Source organism: Lethenteron reissneri, chromosome 24 (genome assembly GCF_015708825.2).
Source record: "Lethenteron reissneri isolate LAM-NWPU_2019-01 chromosome 24, ASM1570882v1, whole genome shotgun sequence".
In the NCBI taxonomy this organism is placed as follows: Eukaryota; Metazoa; Chordata; class Hyperoartia; order Petromyzontiformes; family Petromyzontidae; genus Lethenteron; species Lethenteron reissneri.
The window spans coordinates 11,711,830-11,734,740 of NC_083802.1; the positions used below are offsets into that span (position 1 = coordinate 11,711,830).

Consider the following 22,911-nt stretch of genomic DNA (forward strand, 5'->3'; position numbering starts at 1 on the left):
GTAAGTGTATAAAAACACTCTGTGTGGTTGAGCTTCGACTTTATTGTAACAGCCAAGCAACTCAGGTATAGGATGACAAATCACAGAGGCTTCTTTATTTTGTATTAACAAAGAATGTTAATACTAAGAAGTGAATACAAGATACTGAGGTTTGAGAGCCAAAATCATTCAAATGAACACATTGAACATACATTCAGCGCATCATGTAAAAGTTGTTGTACAGGAAAAGCAAGTGTTTTTTGAACATGTATTTAACTTTGGTGGGCAGTAGCAGTAAGAATGTATTTCAAGTAAATTTCATCAACAATGCATGAAAACAAATGTTGTAACCCATAGCATGCATTTTAAGAATGAAAACCTTTACATTTTCAGGAATGGTCCATGCCTAGTTTGAAAAATCTAAAAGCTGAGTAATGAATGGTGTTAATCTTTTATGGATATAAAACTAGGTTCAACAGCGAATGCATTACCGAACAAAAGATGCATTTTTCACAATGTATTATACGCTATCTTTTTAGTCCAGACATAAAGAAGCATCAATTTCAGTGAAAGAAAAAAAAACCTGATATGTATATTCATGGCAATTTTTATCTTTTGACACTATGTTCCAGTTTTTTGTTGAATGGTAATATCCACAATTGACAGATATATAATGCTGCAATAATAAATAATAAACACCACGTAAGGATGTTTAAAAAATAATGAGACTGTATGTACATCACTGGGTAGATTAATAAAGAAAAAACGATCGTATAAAATGCGGCTTGAAAAAAGCAATGAAAAAGGGGTACAACTGTTTCGTGCCACAATGTATTCTTACTTCTACTACAACCATTGATCGCGCATTAACCATGTGTCACAATTTTACATCTATTTCGCATAATATTCCAAACCAAGTGTAATATTTTGTTCCTGGAGTGCTCCAATGTGCATTTGTATGTCAATGTGTACAATGAAGAGAGAAACACCACGATCAAAATAGCACTCACTATTTCCCATAAGAATTGAAAGACCTCATCCAGGGAAATACTTTACAAAACAAAAAACGTAATAATGATCAACGTGTATACACGTAACATATTTGAAAGTTAAACAAAAACAACGATATTTATATTTTTCACTACAGACACAAAAGCAAATACTGTAATATGAAGATGTATTTTTTGTAATCTTTCCTGCATTACACATACGTCCCTTTCAGAGTCTGGATATCCAGAAGCAAGCATTTTAATCTGGGACATAAAGACCTCTGCATGCACAACACTCATATTCAAACTAAAAAAAAAGTTTAAGTATAATGAGAAATACATGTTTTTTTTTAAAAGTGGAATGTTTTCGTTGTTCCGAAATGGACATTAACATACCTACTTTATGTTGATATGCAGATTAGCGTTGCTAGACATTACCAACTTTTTATCACATGGAGCCGTGTGAAAGTTGGTTCACAGAGCGGTGCAGTAAATCTGCATTGGCATTTTACAGTGAATCAATGAATACTTTGTAATTTGTAAATTTTACATAGTGTTTTAATTATCCTTTGCACAGCAACATATGAATAGCGTTTAAGCAATTAGCATGCTGCACATATATCCTCTGAACCGTAATAATATGCTATGTGTGACATTACAGTATGGAGTAATTATTGTTGTTTTAAGCTTGAGACGTGCTGAGCATAAAAAGATATCTAATTTTACTTCTTAAAGGGTTATGCAATTTGTCCAAAAGACAAAATTGCAGAGCAATAAACATACTATCCAACACATTTCAAAATGGAAGCACAGCATATATTCTTGCAAACCTATCTTAAATGTTGCAAATGTCATCGTGTGCGGATCACAAACGATTCATTGCGGCCAATGTCACATTATAATGTGCTAGCCATATTGCATGTAGGTCAATACACCGGAGATAAAGGGGACCACAACAACAATAATACATTTGAGGGAAGCTTAACGATAACGAGGCGGCGAAGGGGGACTTGTCGATTTTTTTTTTAGTGTTGAAGTGGTACGATCACGTCCACGTAGTTGACTGGGAAGAATCCCGAATGGCCACGCACGGTCCCCTCGTACCAATTGTCATCGATCTGCTTGGTGAGTGTGATGATGTCTCCCTCCTGGAAGCCCAGTTCGCCCTCATTCTCCGGATCAAAGTCGTAAAGAGCTTTTGCGCTTGGAGCTAGACGCCATGTGAACAGAAGCATCGGGAGAACACGCGTGGCACGACAAATTAGAACGTGTACACCAGCAACAATGTCAACCACCAACTTCCTGTAACTGCCTCTTGAGATTCTGGAGAGAGAACAAGCATTTTGTGATATATCGGTAGGGAAAGATAAATGTATTATTACTCGGCTGCAAAATGTGTAATACTTAACAGAAAGGGTACTTAAAAAACTCCCACAACCTGAAAACATGCAAAAATATATAAAGTGTAAAGATGGTAACATATTGACAGCTTTCCCATCAGTTGACAAAGAGGTTAAATGTGTCAAAGTTAGAAATGCGCGCACACACACACGTGCTGTACAAACCATATTTGAAAACAATGTACAGCAATGTCTCGCTACTGCATTAGTTTTATGAGAATATTGTACCAAGTGGTATCACCAAATTGCAGATGCAGTCTTAAAAGATAATTAGGGTAATACCCAAAAACAAATGTAATTTCTCTTACTGTTTTGTGCACATCAATACTGTGTTTAACCTAAATAAAGTTAGATATTTAGCCGTCAAGTAACACTTGCTTATATATATAAAAGGGAAATTTGTGAATGTGTGTCTGTTCGAAATGTTTAGCATACTTCCCAACATGCAACAAACTTGAAATTTGGCTTGTGGGTAGCTTCCAAGCTGTACACAATGCAAAAAGTATAAAAATAGACTTTTGTATTTTGTGGGGGGGGGGGCAATAATGGATATATTTTGCACGGCAAGTGAGCTGTGACGTCATCTGTGATGTCACCCGCATGCGGCAGCGTCACACAGTGTGCCTGCTGACGTCACGTATCCCCCCCCCACCCTCCGCGTAGGCCGTGGATTAATCCAAGACAAGAATCCAAGTCCCGGGCAAAGCCGGCTAGTAAAGCTAGTTCTTTAATAAAGTGTCAATATCCAGATGTTTTGGTAACCTGAAGGTGTGGCATTAACTCAACTCAGTGGTTCTCTCAACCTGTGTCACTCTACGACCTTTACGAGTTCATGAGCAAACACTAAAGTGATATTTATAAGCACCCACTGTATGCCATGGTTTACAAATCGGTCATATGAATCATAAACGGCATTCCTTTGCAGTGTACATACCAATATATTCTCTTATTTGAAGAGGCAATATGCATATATGCTATATATACATTGTACATTTTACAGTTGGGGGGGGGGGGGATCCAGAAAATAGATTCACAAAGCATTTTGGAATGCAATGGATAACTTATTAAAACCACTGCGAGGAAAAAATATTACTTATAAATCGTATGAAATAAAAAAAAAACTATTAACTTTTTATTTTACCACGTAAGGCCCAATTTAGCTATTAAGCTCTTTTTCCAAAGCAGCCTGGCCACAAATGATGGCTGAACGAAGTGGCTCATCACATGGAACTGTATAGCAGCCAAATACTCTTTAAACACACGATTCTAAATGTGTAGGGAAAAACAAGAGGACCCGGAGAAAAATCCACGCGACCACGGGGAGAACATGCAAACGCCAATTATACAACAGATGTCAGGATCGGAATCAAACTCATGACCTTCTGCATACCAGGCGAGGCAGTGAACATTTCACCACCGCAGCGCCCCTAAAAAAATTACCGATCCAAAGACTGCTACTGCAATTTAGACCACGGTTAGGGCGCAAGTTCTAGAAACATTTACATCATGTAATATCCCCATACATTTTTGGAGTTTACAACAGTATATATTAAGGTAATGTTACAATTTATGAAAATGATAACTTAAAGAAAATCTATTGCAAAGTTAAACAATTACTCCAAAAATGAGGATTATTTCCATGACGATGCTCCTCCACGCTCTTGGTGACACTTCCCACAGCCAGTTAAAAATACACAAGAAAAACCGCTGTAAAACATGCATGCATTCAGCACAGATTTTAACATACATTTTTATATACATTCAACTATTAACAACTGGAGGGCGTAGGGGAGGTTTCTTTTTTTCCAATCGCCAAAAAAATATATTCTTCAAATGGTTGGCTTGTTGTATAAAGTATATACACAATACTTTTAGTTGAAATGCAACTATGTTTACAAAGACTGTAGTAATAAGCTGGTATTTTGGTTAGAGGGGATAAAAAATCGGTGCAGAATGCTAAGGTATGCATATCTTACAGAAAGAGACCAAAGTGAGTGTGTGCGTGAGCACAGGATGAAAAATTCCTTCAATTGACTCATTAAAAGAAGGTTTGGGTTTACTTTCCCAGAAAAAGATTCTGATTCCCGACTCACTCTGAGCCTTTTTACTAAATGACCGGCTCGGCATTCCAGGAGCTTTTGAAGCAAGTGGAGCTGCACAACATGAAAATGAAGATCATGGTGAGCACACGGTTTCAAAACATTTAACAAATCATAACCTCCCATAAATAGGCCAAACACAAATAGCAAAATGTTAATAACACCCTTGAAAGCATTATATTTCAAAATCCTTGATTTTCATAATGAATAAAATAGTAGTATGCATGTATTCGTATGGTTGAGATTAACCAACTACATATCCATGTATAACCACTGTTAGTGACAGTGTAACACAGTACCTGGAGACCTAGAAGACGAAGACGCAGACGCAGACGCTGCCGGAAAAATGTTCTCCCCTCCGCCGTTGCCCCAGCTGTTCTCGTGAAACGTCGACATCGGTTTTGCTTTAAATTCTTTCTTTGGCATCTTTGATGCCTCATTTTTCCTGTGGAAAATACACACACGCAAATGTTCTAATACTGGCAAAAGACGTTGTCGCAAAATGACAAAAAAAAACAGTTTTTTTCAATGTGGTGAATTTGAAACGTGAAGGTAAAACGTTAAGATGTTTTGAAGATCTTTTTCCTTGCGGAGGGAATTGGACAAGGTGTGTTTGACTCTTAAAATGTAACTCGTAAGAATGATTAAGTTGTGAAGGACTGCGGCGCCGTGGAGTCTCACCTCTCATGGAGAGCCGCTTGCAAGTCCTGCAGCACAGCAGCAGATCTTTGATGATATTCAAGCTGTGCATCGACCAGGGCTGCTAGTTGAGATACTTGCTCAATCTGAAAAGAACACGGGGGAATACATATGCTTGTTCTCTTGCTTTGCAATTTGAGGAATATATTTCCATAAAATATTCAGTAATTAATTCTAATGTTGATGTATTTCCCTTTCCCATCCATAACAATCTCTACACACCGATTACTTAAACTAATATCCATCTTACATTGCATAATGTGCTTACGGAAACAAAATAAAAATTAGTACTGTAATGACCTCATTAAAATCAGATTCCTGCACTAGAAACAATACTGTATCATTAAAAATAAATGCCATACATGATATTGATTAACATATGCCAACGTCATGCCTCCTTCCCATCCAATCACCCTCCACCCCGGCTGTGTATCCCACACATATGCATGGGCAGTGTAACTTTGATATAAAGTTTACATACAATGTGTGGTATTTAGGATATCACCTGATAGAGCTTCCAGTAGATCATCTTTTTTAGGCAACATCAACAACATTTGCAATTTAAGTTTCTCAGTCAAATATATGTTTATCTTTAATAAGCCCCGCATCCAAAACATCAATTAGCTGTTCTATTGGCAGTTGTTTCATTCGGAAAGAACTGTACATTAAAAGGGTTACTTTTAAGCAAGTTGAATTATTTACACGTAGTCCTAGATACCAAAAATCCTTAATGTTTGCACAGCTGCAAATGGAACAGTCAATGCTGGGGGGAGGTGGGCAGGGTATATTTTATGACCTATATACATGTAATATATCTAACCCAAATTGATAAGACTTTGACAAAAGTTCTAGAGGGATTAACTCCAAAATGTCTCACAAGAAAAACATTTCAGCTGCAGTGTCCGCTTCTCCTTATCATTGTGGCCAGGTCGCTTTTGAAAAAGCGATAGAACTCAGTGGGCCTCACCTGGTAAAATAAAAAGGGTAGTAGGAGTAATTGTTCCCTACTGCAAACTTTTAATTCACCGTTAAAAAAAGGACTGGTTTTATTTTCTTGCAAAATCACAATGCAATAAATGAATACGCAATTTCTCCGCAAATAACTTCACTGCACTAGTTTGTTTTTTTCTGAGAATGCAATTAATTTATGGCCTCACCACATTGGGTCCGGGTCCTTGCCCACCAAATTGCTTGCCTGCATTGAACGGCCAACTTTTAACTGGACGGTAGCTTTTAAGTGTTAGTGCTGTGGGAAAGCATTAATGTGTGCTGTGTCTAGTGTGATGCATAGATCTTGACATTTCACACAGATCCATTAGTTTCCTTCTCAAAGCCTTTGGCACTATCAATCAGAGGTGTGGACTCGAGTCATGTGACTTGGACTCGAGTCAGACTCGAGTCATGAATTTGATGACTTCAGACTCGACTTGGACTTGTATAACAATGACTTTGTCCCACCTCTGCTATCAATATAAACCTAGCGTTCCTACAGATTACAAAGCCATTATAATACACTGCACAAGCAAAACAGTCTATAATGGATCTTCACAACCGCAGCAGAACACCAACAGGCCGATGCGGACATTTTAAAGACAAGCCACAGTGGGAATGTGGCCACGCCATGGAAACTATGGACCATTTAGCAAACCTACTTCAACGGAGGAATATATTTGCACGGTTTGCTATTATGTACGGTGTGAAAGAAGTTCAACATACATACAAACAAAAAAAAACACTTTTTTCCGAAGCCTTCTTGTGGCTAGCAGAAATAATTTAAAGTACAAAACAACAAAATATAGCTTTTTGAAAGTTGGACATTGTCAGGCATTATTAAATTAAAAATATAGATTTGTTTAATGTTTCTGAACATTTTACAATGACTAAATTCATCGCTAATGAAGACCAAAGCAAATATTCACATTATTTATGATAGTTTATTTATTAGAACTCGTAGAGTAAGACAGTTGTCAATCTTGATTTTATTTGAAGATTTCGTGACTGCAGGAATCCATACTCTCTGATTCTTTTGGTAAAGTCACGTAGGTAAAAAAACAATAAAAGAAACACGACGGTTCGGTCGCAACACAAGCGCCCGTCACCTGATGACTTTACCAAAAGAACCAGAGAGTCCAGCTGTCAATTTTATGTTTTCACAATCCGGTAGCCGTCGGAGCAGAAAAACTGATCTGTTTTTTACGTAATAAAATGGCAAAATGGCTGGAGTGTTTTTTTACTATCCAGTGTTTAATGAATATTCTGGAAAAATAATTCCACGAATAGAAGCACAAATTGAAAATTTAGAACAATTGTAGATGAACCTCATCAGTCTTCTGTATTCGTTATTCCCACCTCTTGGTGTCACTATCTAGTACATGTATTCCAAACTTCTTCCACCGTTTCGGTGGCAATATCCCACAGCCACTTGTAAAATTGTTGATTTTGTTGGGGTGGAAAGGAGCTCAGTAAGCAGCCAGCCAGAAAACTCGAGACGTAGATTGTTTAACAGTTTTATGATTATTTACATTTACACTACATCTGGCCAGGACACATCACAAGAATAAATAACAGCTGATGGAAAAGACAAGTGACAGAATGGCAGCAAAAGGAGAAAATGTATATATGTCGAACTTTGTTCGTACCACACGTAGCCAACTGTGCTAAATCGGAGGTGCAGGAGAAGGACAATGTACAAGGAGGTGCCTAAGAGGAACCAACACCCCGGTGGTGGAGCAATGAAACAAGTTATACTGTAGGAGAAATAGGAACTTCAGAATCGCAGGATAGGGAACTGGGCAACAGCCTTGGGAAGCCTTCATCCTGCAACAGATGATAATGATAATACAAGACTCACCTCACTCTCCACCAAGTTGTGCATGCTGCTGGCCGCTACCTCCCGCGACTCCTCAAACTTCTCCTCTGCCTGCCGAATCTCCTCATCTGGGATCTTTCCCAGGCGCTTCTTCTTGTAATCGAAGTCCAGGCGACGTCCTTCCAGCTTCTTCAGGTGATGCTGCGAAAGGTGTTAAAAAATATATTTCCAACTATATAACAACTTGTTACAGAAACTGTCCATGCATATCATGTTAAACTGAAACCCTAACCATCAGCTTTGGCAGTACTTTACAATTGGAACCAGTATGATTCAGATATTAAGTTAAGTGACAAAACATTTTATATTTTGTGGATCACTTGGGCGCCTTTAAATAGGAAGTCACCCCACATACTGCCTTCCGAAGGCAGGAAACCCCCTACAAGCCACGCCCAGTGGGACTCAGCTGATAATTCTGATGTCAATAAGCCTGGTCCCATCACCTCCAAAGAATGGCACATGAGAAAGGGAGGGTTTTTTCCCACAACTGTTTACGTATTACTCATTAGACGTGTAATCAAACCTATGTGTAATAGAAAAAGCAAATAATATAACAGCCTAGCTCTTTTAACAACTGTACATTTACGACCTTTATTTGCAACCCGATATGTCGTTATGTTCGACCTCTTCACACTGCAGCAAGAGCACATCGGTTTTATAAGTAAGCTTGTGTTATTACCCCAATCTCTTTGAGCTCTTTATCTTGAAGCGCTTGCATTGGATCGAGGAAGTTTTGTTTGACATCAATATCCAGGGAATCTTTTATTTCTGCCATCTGTTTCATCGATTCTCCAACATCAGCCAAGGCCAATCCTAAAACACACAAAATCGGGTCAAAAATATCACCCACGATTTTCTGGGGCTCTAAACGTTTCATTGAAATTTATATATATATACACACAAACACTATACTGCAGTTGTATGTTTATATTATAACACAAGATATGCAGAGTTTCATTTAAAACGCTCAATGGTCCATTGCTTGAAAAATATAGCACCAATATAAATTATCGGTAATGCTCATATGAATTGGATTCATGGCTGACCAGCCACTGAGCAAGAAAAATTATAAATTAAATACAGTAAATATACATATTCTTAATAAAGTAGTACTTACCAAAGCAAGATTCTGTGCCCATGTCTTTGCCATACTTGGCCATGGCTTCTCCCAATAAGCCCTCAGGCTGGGGGTAGCCTGTAGACTTAACCTGCCCACGGATCTTTGACATGGTGTTCAACATCCCCAACTTTGCTCTTGATGCTAAAGAGGAGATACCACAATTTTATCAACATTATCATCGCAATAACTCGCTTGAGACACTGGACACTTACAATTACGGTGTTCTCGAATGTCATTCACTTATATGCATCAAACAATTATGATGACAAGACACACTATAGAACGTGCACAAAGATGCAGTTATAGACGAAAGAAAACATTAATAAATGCATGTCCTCACCTGGGTTTGGTTGCAGGTATTCTTGTGTTTTAGTGATAATATCCATAACTGCTTTGTTGGTAGTGTCATATTTCTACAAACAAAAATGTCATTAAACATTTCATTGAACGATTCTAAACCATTGTTCTAAAATAAACATGTTGCTGCATTACAGAAAGCACAATAGGGTTATGGAGGAGGTTGTACGAACCTTTTCCATCTCTGTAAAGTCATCGTCCAACTTGGTGCCTTCCGCTCCTCCCACCTTTTCACTGACAAACTGAAAAAATAAAAATGTCATTATTTTAACAAACTACGAAATGTAATGTCATGAATAGAGAAAATATTCTCAATGTGCCAAGAATGTTGTGAAAAAACTATTGTACCATGAATGGATCACCATTTTAATATCCCAGAAAGACAAGTCCTAAATATCTTCCCCAGTGTGAGTCAAATCAAGAGTGATCACACCATAGCATCTAAGAATGTTAATTGAGTAAATTTATGTTCCACTAAAACATGTTCATATGTACACCCTGTACGATTCGTAACAGTTGTTCGTTTGATAATTGTACAATTTGACAATTTACCAACATTTTTAATTAAAGATGTATTTCCAAAATCATTTTAAAATCCATAAAAATCCATCCATAATGCTATTAGAAATGCTAAATATTGCAGTCAGTTTCCCCCCACCCATTGATAATTGGCGATGCGCGCATAAGTCATCCACGCATCACCACTTTCCAAGGTGACCCCATGCGCAACAACACAGCACAAGCGTTAGCCCACCTTACCATTCACTTCACATACTGTCTCTTGTTGGACATTTGCCATCAATGAAGCTTAGGCCAAATAAAAATGCTCGACTTGTTGTAACATGGATTAAATTCCACATTGGTGCAAAGACTGCATATATACATGTGAAGTCATTTTTACAGTCCACTGCTGGATGAGGGCCTCCCCACACAACATAAACAACATTTTTATATCGCATATCTTGATCCGCTTTGGACTGAAGTATAGGCGGATATAAGTGATAAGATCGAAAATCTGAACATCTAGGAGAAAATCACAATTACACTATGACCAAATACTGTGGTAGGTTAATTGGCTAGGATGGATATGTGACGGTCGGATATGCAAAATTGTGCATTAAGTGTAAACCAGCATTGCCCTCAAAAACTAAACATGAAATACAGATACAGTAACTGTAAAACATATGCACTATCTTTATAAGCCAACAGACACATCAACCACATTCTTCCTACAACACTAGATAGTGTTATTTGGGGATTTTATAAAACATTTTAAAAATGTGTTTCATTGTTAAAACGTTCAAAGTAGTTTGCTCATGTATAGCAAAGTACTTTACATGCTTCATATACTTACTGCCTAAAATGATGTGTCTATAATATTGTAGTGATGCACTTCATTATAATTTAACAACACTAATCGTAATCAATTGTTATATATGCCAGCAATACCTCGGCCAATAATACGTTTTGTGCCTCGGCGCTTCTCAAGCGGAAAGAAAAAGCTTTCTAATTCGAGTGTTCCATAAAGCATGGCTATTCCAGGAGACAAAGTGATAAGCTGATAACACCCTTCAGCAATCAGAGTTCATACCTTGCTGTATCTCATAAACCTTAAATACACTCCCATTGAAGTCATACAAATCTGCAAACTGCAGACAAAGAGCTCAATCGAGGTTAATTTTGGCTTGTAAATAAGAAAACCAAGAATCCAAGCACACTAAAACTTCATCCAGCCAAAAGGAAAATCCTCATTAAAAAATGTTTAAAGATAAATCATGCACATTAGGCCTGGGGCTAAATTACAATTACAATACAGCAGCATTTTTATCTCAAACTACAATTACACCCTTATTAGAATTACGAATGACAAAAATACAGTCACAACTGAACGTGGTTGATGCATATGCATGGATTATGTAATGCATATCAACATGCATTTGTCCTCGGAGATATTTAATTCGCGTTGTCAGTCACTCTCGCGCCAGGCGTGTGCACGAAGCTGTATGGCCACAGGCCCCGATGAGACAAAATCTTAATATTTACTTATATTGGAGGAATCCGATGAGTTACAAAGCTCTTTCCAGATGTCCAGTAGGAGGTGGGTGAGAACGTTATTCCAACAAATGATACGAAAACACAACAGGGCTCGAGTAGCGGCTCTGCCGGGGAGGGCTGCAGGACGAGGCAGAGATCGTTTGGTGCCGAATGGGGTCCTCTAAGTTTTGAGTAAACCCTTTGAATATATATCGGCTGGTTTACTATACAGTGAATTCCTAATACCATTGATTACAGTACCAATGAATTCATAATACCATTGATTACTGTACCGATGAGGATTAAACTAGTCTTACAGTTGTATCGATTCAATGCTGCCTGGTGAGATGGCCACATATTGGTGGTGGAAAACAATCATGACAAGCATTCAGCTCTATCAACCTGGTGGCTTAGACAAGCACGGTACATGCAATATAGTGGTCACATGACATGCATGCAAGGCATGATGGGAGACATGCTTACCTGCTATTTACAAGCACACCTTTGCGTCTTGTTAAATTTAGACATTAAGTACTGGAAACTCAAGCACGTGCCCATGCCTGGCTGGGATGCAATGAGCAGCTAGGAGCGTCCTGTGTAAATGCCTGGCTGTATACTTAATTGCTAAGACACACTTACTTGCTATGATCGTAGACATTTCCTAGCTGTAATAGGTATAGGGAGGGGTAGGCCAAGTCAATAATGGGCAACACAATTCCATAGAAATTATGAAGTTATGATGCTGCGATTACCATATAGTGTCTGTGCCTGAGGTTAGTCAATGCAGTGCTAGAATGCATTATGTGTGCGATGCAGACACTTGCTGTAGACCGTTTCATTGGCCTTTCTACACAATCGTTTCCACCTGCCATGTATTATATTGCTCATGTAACGTTAAAATTAATTTAGTTAGATTGCGAGCTCACCAGAGGGACTAGAATATTGTATTAACTGATAACGTATAATGCACAGAAGGCATGATTTGTCCTACATTACAGAGTACAGGTAGTCCCCTAGTTACGACGGTCCGACTTACGATATTTCAATCTTACGATGGCGATAAGACAAAATTGCCATCAACAACCTAACATCGTTCAAGTATGCAGACGATGGACAGAATCTTGGTAACTACAGCACAATATGATACGTTACGATACGTTCAATGCATGTATGATACGTAGCTTTAGCGATTTCATTTTAAGGTTACCACGATACAATACGTTCAATGCATGTTTAAAGTTTTATAGCAAATAGGATTGTTTCCTGAAAAAACTTTTTATTACATTGCAGTTCATATAGATAGTCTAAGAATTTACCTTGTTTTTTTACTTTACATTTTACTGTGCAATACAGTATTGTAATTAATAAATACATACAGTATATAGTTTATACATTACAGTACTTTAAATTACTCTGTTTTGCTAAATTATCACCATTCTTTAAGACTCCTGGGTAGGCTAGGCCATCTTCGACTTACGATATTTTCGACTTACGATGGGGTCGTCGTAACGCATCTCCATCGTAAGTAGATGACTACTTGTACTACATTAGCATTCAGCCATAAATACTTTAAATGTATCCTCTCAACTGTGGTGCCCCTGGTTAGCAACTGCTCGACAATGGGAATATTCAGATACACGTATAGATATTATGCCTCATTTGCAATGACACTATCAGCAGCTTTGTTTTATTTTAGGTAACTTTGGTATTACAATGAAGCTTCATTAACTGTGGGTGAATTATACGGGTACTGGAATAATCATGCTCGAAAAAAAAAATTAACCCGTAAAAACAAAGTTTTTCGCTATAAATCCTTTATATGCGTGTTCAATGGGCCACAACCCAGCCCACATTGGTCTTTGAAACGGGCGGCTAGAGTCCTCTCGTCCTCTGGCTTGAGATGGCTGCCATCTATGGGTCAGATGATTGCCTGCCACCATTAAGGAATTGGTAATTAAATATTTAAAAAAAATTCCTAAAAAGTGTAACATTTTGGAAAAAAATTTCACAAAAATAAATTGTCACGCACAACGAGTCTGTGTGCAAAATGTCAGCTCGATTGGATCACGGGAAGTGTGTTAAAAAACGACCGAAAGCCTTGCACGGTCGTAAGCGCGCAAGCAAGTGAACTTAATATAAAGGATTTAAAAATAAAAGATCCTCGTGGCTCAGTATCCATGGATAAGATAATATCTTAATCGTCTTAAAGTAAACGGATCAGTTATTACATGCTATGTCTTCTCTCTCATTTTGCATAGGTAAGCAAAACATCTTTGTTGCGTAATTTATATGCGTTTTGCACTTTTTTTTGTTTAATCTGTATCACATCATTAACTAATATAATTGAGAGTTGACATGTCAATGAACATGTAATTTTACTGTACAGCCTGTCAGTATAGGGTACCAGAATGTCTGTGTACCTGTGATAAAATGTTAATAAAAACGTAATCATGTACAGCCCTTTGGTCAATCCACTGCTGGATAAAGGCCTTCTCACACCATGAAGTTATCACGTAAGAAAACAAAAGAAAGACCCATACTTTTATTTAGTAACATGTGCAGTAATGATTACTGATATTTACAGGATAATTAAATTAGTTATCTCCCTGTAGATAAGCAACTTGGCAGATAAGTGGATGTTTAATTTTTGGATCTACATAAAAAGTCTTATCCAGGACTATAATCCACAATAATTGATCATAAAATGCAACTGTCATTTAGAGCAGTCAACCATGATAATCATGGATAACAGAATGATTTTATTGCAAACTCGTGTTGTCTGTTTTACCTACCTTGCATCTGCAACAATGACCATCATCTCCACCCATCACTATCATTTTCCCATCGCTGTTATCCAGGTACAATTGCAGATTATAAGCTTTAACGCCTCACGATTCCCCCCATGATTATCAACCATGACCAACCCACAGCTCAATGGAAGGCCTCCTCAAGTGGTTGTCTAATTGCTCAAGGCCTTACTATGCTGTGGATTAACGTGGAGACCGATCCCACAGACAGGAGGAGAAATGATGTACAACCCAGACACTTTGGATATTTCGAGTCACTGACACGAGTGCTGCTGATGAGAAGTTTCACTGCATTCCTTTACTGACGGTACATTGCATTAAAAAACACTGAGAAAACCGTAGTTAATTTAAAACTCAACAATGTACTCACCGTAGGATGAAAATACATCAAGACCAACAATGTGCTGACAATTTGATGTAAAAAGCTGACTTAAGTTTTTTTCCCTTCAATGCACAACATGCAAGACAAGCAAATAACATATTTACTACACAAAAACAGGAACTTAAGCACAATACGTTTAAGCCTAACAAAATAAACAAAATATGCAACTCATGCATTTTCTTAGGTCTATTTTCAATTAAAGAGCATTTGAAGTTTATACAAATTGTCTTCACAAATGTTTTTTGTTGTTTATAATTCAATGCAAGCGTGTTTCTTTAATGACTTGTCCTCATACAGTATTGTCAACTTTTTACGGCAGTAAATGTGTCATAAGTATGACTTCTCTGCCTGATAATGTTGGGATTACTTCAGCCCTTTAAGTGGCCCATGTCAGCAATAGCAATACCATGGCTACTGCAGGGAACACTGCCTTAGCTCGTCTGCCTTATTCCTCATCTGAATTCTGACCCAAACCAATCAATATCGTGGCCCTTGAGATCCATCTGGTCATTCTCATTTTTGTGGTTAAAAATATCAGCTCCTCTCAAGTTTAGAATCCAAAATTCAGACCGGTATGTCAATAACATCCTTATTACTGTCCTGTATTTTCTACTTTAACCAAGCTGCAGTCTCCGTGTTGCACACTCAACTGTGCCCTTTGGATCCTCACTTTAGTGACCTTGTCCAATCTGCCATCCTCTCGCACGATGATACCAGATACTTGAATGCATAAGCTATCAAAGAATCCCTTTCATCTAAGACCTCTATACAAATGCATTGCATAATTTGACAACGGACTGCCATATTAGTTCATCATTCAATCGATTGCAGATATAACAATCTTCCTTTTAAATGTATTGAGATTCAATGAATCAGAGAGATATAGGAACCTCCATTGAAATTAGTGGTATTTATAGCCTAGCAACCATGTATAGAATCCCAATTCAATATATATATATTTTGGTTCTCTTATAGAATTCACAAAAATATGTCGAGGAGCGAATGCCAACGTCGAGATCAGACACCCACAAGAGAGGGCTTCAGCAGAGCTTGTGTAGTTTTGTTATTCTTGCACATGGAAATTCCGAGGATCCCTACAAGATGCCATGCGTTTGGCAATTCAACGTAAAAAGTAAATCAACTGATGTCACAACCCTGTTGGGTATAGCCACCAGAATTCTACCTGTAAACTCTTAATTCGTGAAGGAATCATCCAGTGGAGTCATAGCATTTAAATATGATTCATGTTGGAATTTCCCATCACTAATTAACTGTATGTCTCCCCCTATATAAAAAGACAAGTAAACATAGTTGCACTACATAGCACCTTCCTAGAAAACCATCCATGCAATGGCACAAAAAGATGTTTCTAAGAATATCTGGCAATAAATTGGACAATGCATTCGCTCCTGCCAAATATATTAGCTTTCCCTACTGAGAGTCAAAGCCAATGCAGAAATATGAGTGCTATTTTATATTTTTTAACTATTGATCCAAGACCCTCTCAGATGGTTGAACATGTTTAACTTAAGTAATCAGCATGATCCAATGCTTGTCAAACCTCCACCAAGAACTCTAAATTGCCACTAACATATAACACGTGCAATTTGTGGTTAGAACAAGAGGTCTTCAGATTAACGGAAGTGGTATATTTCGATTCAGGAATGTGGTCTTTCAAACTCAAATACTGTCGGGTTTTTAACCAGTGAAAAGGCACCTACGCTATTGTATGTTGCACGCGAGGAATCCAAACAAAACAGTACTGCAATAACACTGTAAAGCCATTTTTCACATTCAGTGGGTGTAATTATTTTACTCTTGGCCATTCACTCATTTTTGAATGCTTAAAAAGAAATAGTGAATATGAGAGTGAATATGAGAGTGAAGATGACGTTTTTTCACTCCCTTGGGCATAAATTATTGCATCTTAAGAAGGTTATAAAGAACATGCTTCAGACGTGTCACAGTAGCCATTAAGGAGGCCAAAATGAATTATGCAGACGAAATAGTCTAATGAGGGGGGGGGGGCTTACTACAACCATAGTTTACAATATGCTTAGGTATTGTGCCAAAGGTGCAGCATGTAAATTGATTTCTCACGCCATTGCTGCGTTCTCCATATATGGTACTTTGGCCTACTCTTCCATGTTGGCCAGACATCTTGGAAGAGGTGGGGATACCCACAGTTTTCCCCCCCCGTACTACGACCTGCGGCTGATCGACTGTGGTTTGTGAAATTTCGGTCACAGTTCCTATGATCACTGTTACATTGCTTATGGCTTTATTTTGGCGATTTCGAAAAAAAATTTGGTTTGGCCATGTTTGTTTGTTGTAGTACGGAGATAGAATGATGGCTTTAATCTAAGTTGTCTTGTGGTTGTTGTTTGACTTGCATCCCACTGGGATTTTTGCACAGCGTTGGTGTACGGTGTTTTTTTCTGTAAGACTTTGCAGTTTTTTCCTGGATTTTTCTGTTTGCACATAGTCACTTTAAGATGTTTTCTTGTTCATGTTTTTGTTTTTTGTTGGTTGCGTTTGCACCCGATTCAAGAGCCGAATAGTTCACAGGGCTATACCAAATAAATGGAACTGAAAACCAATTTATACTGCTGTGCGGACATCGGAGAGGTGGATGAAAAACAACTGACCGCGGTTTCAAGTGCCACGTCTGGAAATCAAACAGGCGGGCTACCTGTAGATGATTGCAAGTCCTGTGTGTTAGTGCTAACTATTAGACGATGGGAGCATCCCACGCTTGTGTAGTGTGCTCTTTGTGTGTTTGGGTAATTATTTAAGTTACATTCAGTTCCGAATGGCCAACGCATATACATACAAATGCCATGAACCCAAAACCTAACTACTGTACTTGAGTTGACATCCATTTGTGACAAATAAAATTTGCAACTTATTACCATACATTGGTGAAGCTGAACGTGTATATTCCCAATCCAGTACCGTCAGTGAAACATACAAGGCAAGTATTGGACAACTAAAAAGAGCCAAGCAGTCGATGAGAATGATGGTACCAAGAAACATTTTTATTCAGAAAACATAATAAATCATGAATGAGCTATGCTAAGCTAAAGGTGTCAACATAACATATTGTTGTGGGCCACTGAGAGGTTGGTGATTTTTTCAAAGGTTTTTGATCTATCTGATCTATACGCTCATGATCCCAGCGCACTGTATTAATCTATGGGCTTAGAAAGCATTAACATGCAAAGGCTGTTTTTTTGTTTTTTCGAGTGACAAATTATGCATATTTAACATAACAACGCGACTGAGTCATATACAGCATAAACACGAAACTAGTTTTTATCAGTACAGGCATACAGGATGGTTTGTATATATTCATGTAACTGTGTATAGTTCCTGTAGAACCAGTTCAGCGAGTTAAGTTGTTTTAATAAGGTCAACTCACTCTGACAGCACAACAAAGCTTCACCCACGTATGTTATTGACGCAGTACTTTTTATCCTGGACGGTATACTGTACTGCAAACACTGATTTATAGTTGACCTGTTCATTGTACACACCTACCATGGATTGAACAGACTGACATCCAATTACGCAAATAGTTAAATAGAATTACTGTGCTGTCACAATGGCATTGTGATGCACAGGCATAATTGCAGGCTTTTTAAAGACAAATGGTGATCACCTATGGATTATCAGTATTTCCCAATCGGTTTATCTGGAAGAAAAAAAGCTTTTAACATATAATTACGGTGCCGCCTACGTTTGCATCCCACAAAGCAGTAATATTAGACTTAATGAGCACGTACTTATTATATACCTTGCATTTTTTGAAATTATATATACCAATATGTCGTGGGAGAACTTGGTCACAAAGCCATCGTTGTCAATGTTTAAGCTGCAGGCCCACTCTTCGAAAACACGTGGATGCACACACATCTGAACATAGCCTCCCGATTAGATGTTAGACATTCAATGTAAGGAGCTATTGTTATTCCGTAAACAGTATGCATTTTATAAGCAGAAGCCCATTTGCTGCGTCTCCACATAAGTTTAAAACATCTGTGGGTCCATTGGCCTATTGGTTTTGCAGACCAATGTAAGAAAGACGAGATTAACCCATGACACTTACCCTCTACAGTACTGGTTGATTAATGTGTAACGCCACTATTCGTAAAAAAAACCAAAAGATGCATTATTGTATGAAATAAACATTATACCTCTATTTTGATGGATGTATTGAATTGGCCTGTGTTAGTGCTTCTCTTGCCCGATGACAGGCACACAATCTAGCACTCGGACAACACTCCATTCACAAACATTATGGCAGCAAAAATCTAAGCTTTTAAAAACACAAACCAACAACTGTCACTGCTGCTCAGAGATTCACGTTAACTTTTCCAAGACACGTTTTCTGAATAACAATATAAGTGATTGCCATATCTACGCTTTCTGAGATAGTTAAAACATTTTGCGAACGACATTTTTGTAGTGTCATATTAGTTGAGCATATTGAGGAATTTTATTTAATATACAAACACTACCCATACCAACCGCATACAACACACATGCATCCTTCAGTGTAAGATAATAGTTAATATAATAGTTAATATACTTTTGATTTAAAGCTTTCGTGACTGCAGGGATTCATATTCTTGGTTCTTTCGGTAAAGTCACGTAGAAGGGAAATAATACAATATTAAACAATAAAATTATCACGACGTTTCGACTGCAACACAAGCAATCATCATCAGGTGTGAAATTCACAACAAGAATAGTTAATATACTGTAAATGCTCTGGCTTTGATACCTTTTAAAATAACTGAAAATGTAACTTGTATGACAAAAAAAATTCCGAATCCTATGAGATGCCAATATATTTGCAAATGATTTTATTCTCCTTGTCATTAAATGCATTCATATACACTACATCCGTACTGAAATGCAATACGATCAAGCATGCGGCCAGACAGTTCAAATGCAGGTAGTCCCCGAGTTACGATGGTCCGACTTATGATATTTTCGACTTACGATGGGGTCGTCGTAACGCAAGCAAGTAGAGGACTACCTGTACTGCAGGTCATTCAAATCATGAACGACACTATTCAGGATGTGACATGGCCACGAATTAATAAAATATTTGCTAACGTGGCATACAACTACTTCGTGGTCTAACCCAGACAACAAGGCGATGGAGCCTCCTCAACAGGTTGTGATCGTATTACACACACTCACGTTGCATGTGATATGAATACAAGCACCTCGTGATGTAAAAACAATCTCTAGATCTAGTTTAGTCTCTCATACATTGAGACGTTCAGAACATTTTAATTTCACTCAGATTTCTACAAACGACTTTTGAGATACGGCACTGCATTTTTGTGCCGTGACAATTGTTTATTTTTTTTACCCAGGTCTCCTTTGCTAAAGAATAAACTAGCAGCCCGCACGCAGGGTCGGAGTTCGCTTGGGAGACCGGTTTCGAATAACCGGTTTCCAAAAAACACGATAAAAAAACCGGTATCCAAAAAACGGCCAGGGTCAGCCAGCCAAAACACATTGAATTGTAAATAGAGTACTATACTTACATAACGACCAAAGACTCACATAGATACCCATACACCCAGACTTAAAACAAAGAGCCCATTGCCTCTGGTTGTCTATATAAAACAGATTCTCACTGTTTCTGCACAGCACCTTGTAATGTGTGGCTCCCTACGCACATAAAAAGGATCTCTGTTCAAGTCAATGGGCATTGAGATACCACTACAATATAAGTAAATACAAACTGATGATCATAAAAGAACCACGAGGGATTACATTTCACGTAAAACATATAGCGAGCATTGTGCGACACTGTATCCGTGATTACGAAGAGTATGAAGCATATCAAAATTCACTTCTGCAGTGATGAAATCCTATCTAGCCTGACCAGCAATGAAGGCATGTGGTTCTTACACAACACAGCATCCCGGGGTTCAAACCCGCACACGAGGATGTGGCAATGGATATAGGTAATCAACAGTGCATGTTTTGAAATCCACACCCCCGTAACTTACACACGTATGAATAATAATGCCCATTTAATAACGAAATGATTCTTTTTCTGGATAACCCTGCATCGAGATTATTGGCCAATTGTATTTCTTGAGTGGCTTCATTTTGTCGAAAGTACAACTCCACTGCTGGATGAGGACCTCCCGATTCCTTGAGGGTCATTCGAGTTATTTGGCCAAATTTCACCCCGTTGGTCAGTGCAACCTGGCAATGTAGCACACGGGCATGGGAGAGCATGGTAGCAACCGTACAATGGTGTGGAAAGCAAACAAAACTGGAGTTCCCAGATAAAACACAGCACGCATATGAGAACGTGTCCACTCAGCATCACCATCTCCTGAACGAGTCTCAAACCCTACGTCTACAACACGTGACAAGCCCCCAATGGTCACCATCCAAGGCGCTATCCGGGCTCAGCCATGCGTAAAAGACACCGAGATCCGACGGACTATGTCACATTTAATATTTTGGCTGTTGCCCAACTTAAAACGTTTTATTAATTTCCATCGACGTGCAATGCTAATTTTTGTTTCACTTATAGTGCTGTATTGATGGTATACCCTAGCTATACAGTGTACTATCGAGAGGTTATACTGATACACACAATAGTGGATTCACAAAAAAGGATGTACATTACGTTACTGTAGATGTATTACTTGGGATCACTGACATTCAAACCCCATACCAAAGGGTCATAATTCACATTCTGTGCTCTTGTGCGCAAGCTAACAGACACACACACACACCACAGATGTGTCAACACAATGAAACCAGAAGAAAAAAAACCACAGCAACAAACATTTCACAATGAAAGCCAACGTGAACATTTGTTTACAACACAAAGCGTGTCAGATTTAAATATTTCCATACGTACACTGCCCTACGGGGAGGTCTCTTTACAAAGAGGGATGTTGGTGGAGTTTTTTTGTGTACACAAATGTGGATGAAATAATTCCATAGACGAGTAGCAGCAGCAGCAGCGGGCGGCCTCGTAGAGGAATGAAGAGACACGGTGTAATTGAAGCCACACCACCACCAGCAGCAGCAGCAGCTGTCCCCAAATCGACAACACGCTGACAGTGAAACACTGTACCAGTCGAACAGAATTGCAGCCATCCCACCATTGCCCCAAATAGACGTGAATATCTCCTCCCAACCAAAGCCTCGTCGGCGAAGGAGATTGCCTTTATCATACTTCACCACGCTGGGCTGGACGGCGAATAGGGTGGGTGTGGGGTGGGAGACGATGAAGGCGGGACAGGGGTTCAGATATAACTCGCCACCGATGTGGGACATCGCCGAGATTCCAACTCGGCGCTGCCAGTTTCATAGCAAACAGCGGCGCTAACCGATGTCCCACCGCTCGTAATACCGTCACAAACACATTTACCAATTGTATACCCCATCTCGCTATCAACCATGGTCAATTCCACTGCTGGATGAAGCCAACCCCAAGCAAGCCACCGCCAGCCAGCCCTCACGATTCCACCCAACGAGGACCTTGACAAACGAGATGATCCCACGGCTCCATCTCCCGCGCACGCACACACACAACTCGCAGTATTCTCAATAACCTTCAACAATCACACGGTACCTGGCTCGCTTTGTAGAACTGCTTCTTGAAGCCTGCCACAGACATGTTTTATTTGTGTGTGTGTGTCTGTAGTAGCGATGACACAACGACGACGCGAGTGGGATTGCCGCGCAAAGGCGAAGAGCGAGCTCGGTGTGGACGTGTGGACGCCTATGCGCATCGACTGTAGCAATTCTAACGCCGTCGGCGCGGCTGGGGGGGGGATACACTCTGACTGCAGGCCGCACGTGACCGGACGTGCTTTGTAATTCCTAGTCCGGATGCACAGCAGCACTCGGGGTGGGGTGGGGTGGGGTGGGGGGGTTGGGGGCGCGGGTCGCGCGCGGATTGGTCCATGTCGCGGTCACGTGATGCGTCTGTCGGAAATGGAACTCGGGGTGGGGGGAGGTTGGGACGAGGGACACCCAGCAATGCGCATGCGCGCCGAGTGCTGCTGCAGTGCCACCTGGTTCCCCCTCGGCGCCGCCCCCCCCGTCAAGTGAGAAACCCCGCCCCTCTGTCCTCAGGCCCCACCGCGATTTAGACCCGTCCATCACGGACAAGTCACGC

The 22,911-nt window shown here is 39.3% G+C and overlaps 1 protein-coding gene across 2 annotated transcripts; it reads right to left on the bottom strand.

Annotated features, from left to right (window-relative positions):
- Positions 1-22: 22 nt before the first annotated feature.
- Positions 23-22,543, bottom strand: LOC133346594 (endophilin-A2-like). 2 transcript variants are annotated; one of them, XM_061558262.1, is made up of 10 exons: positions 22,363-22,543; positions 9,686-9,754; positions 9,496-9,568; positions 9,153-9,296; positions 8,715-8,848; positions 8,018-8,176; positions 5,149-5,252; positions 4,767-4,912; positions 4,462-4,521; positions 23-2,178 (listed from the first exon to the last, which is right to left on the bottom strand). In XM_061558262.1, the coding sequence occupies exons 1-10, from the start codon at positions 22,405-22,407 to the stop codon at positions 1,994-1,996; spliced, it is 1,119 nt and encodes a 372-aa protein (XP_061414246.1). In that variant the 5' UTR covers positions 22,408-22,543; the 3' UTR covers positions 23-1,993. The 2 variants fall into 2 exon arrangements, with proteins under 2 accessions (XP_061414246.1, XP_061414247.1); XM_061558263.1 differs by lacking the exon at positions 4,462-4,521 and having other exon boundaries at positions 22,363-22,541.
- Positions 22,544-22,911: the final 368 nt, after the last annotated feature.

What these genes read in the sequence shown, in the direction of transcription:
- LOC133346594 (XM_061558262.1), bottom strand. Translation starts at nt 22,407, where the DNA reads ATGTCTGTGGCAGGCTTCAAGAAGCAGTTCTACAAAGCGAGCCAG. An exon ending in GGGCACAGAATCTTGCTTTG is followed by an intron (nt 8,849 to 9,152) that starts GTAAGTACTACT and finishes TGTGTGTTTTAG; the next exon opens with GATTGGCCTTGGCTGATGTT. An exon ending in CAAGCGGCTCTCCATGAGAG is followed by an intron (nt 4,913 to 5,148) that starts GTGAGACTCCAC and finishes TATTTTCCACAG; the next exon opens with GAAAAATGAGGCATCAAAGA.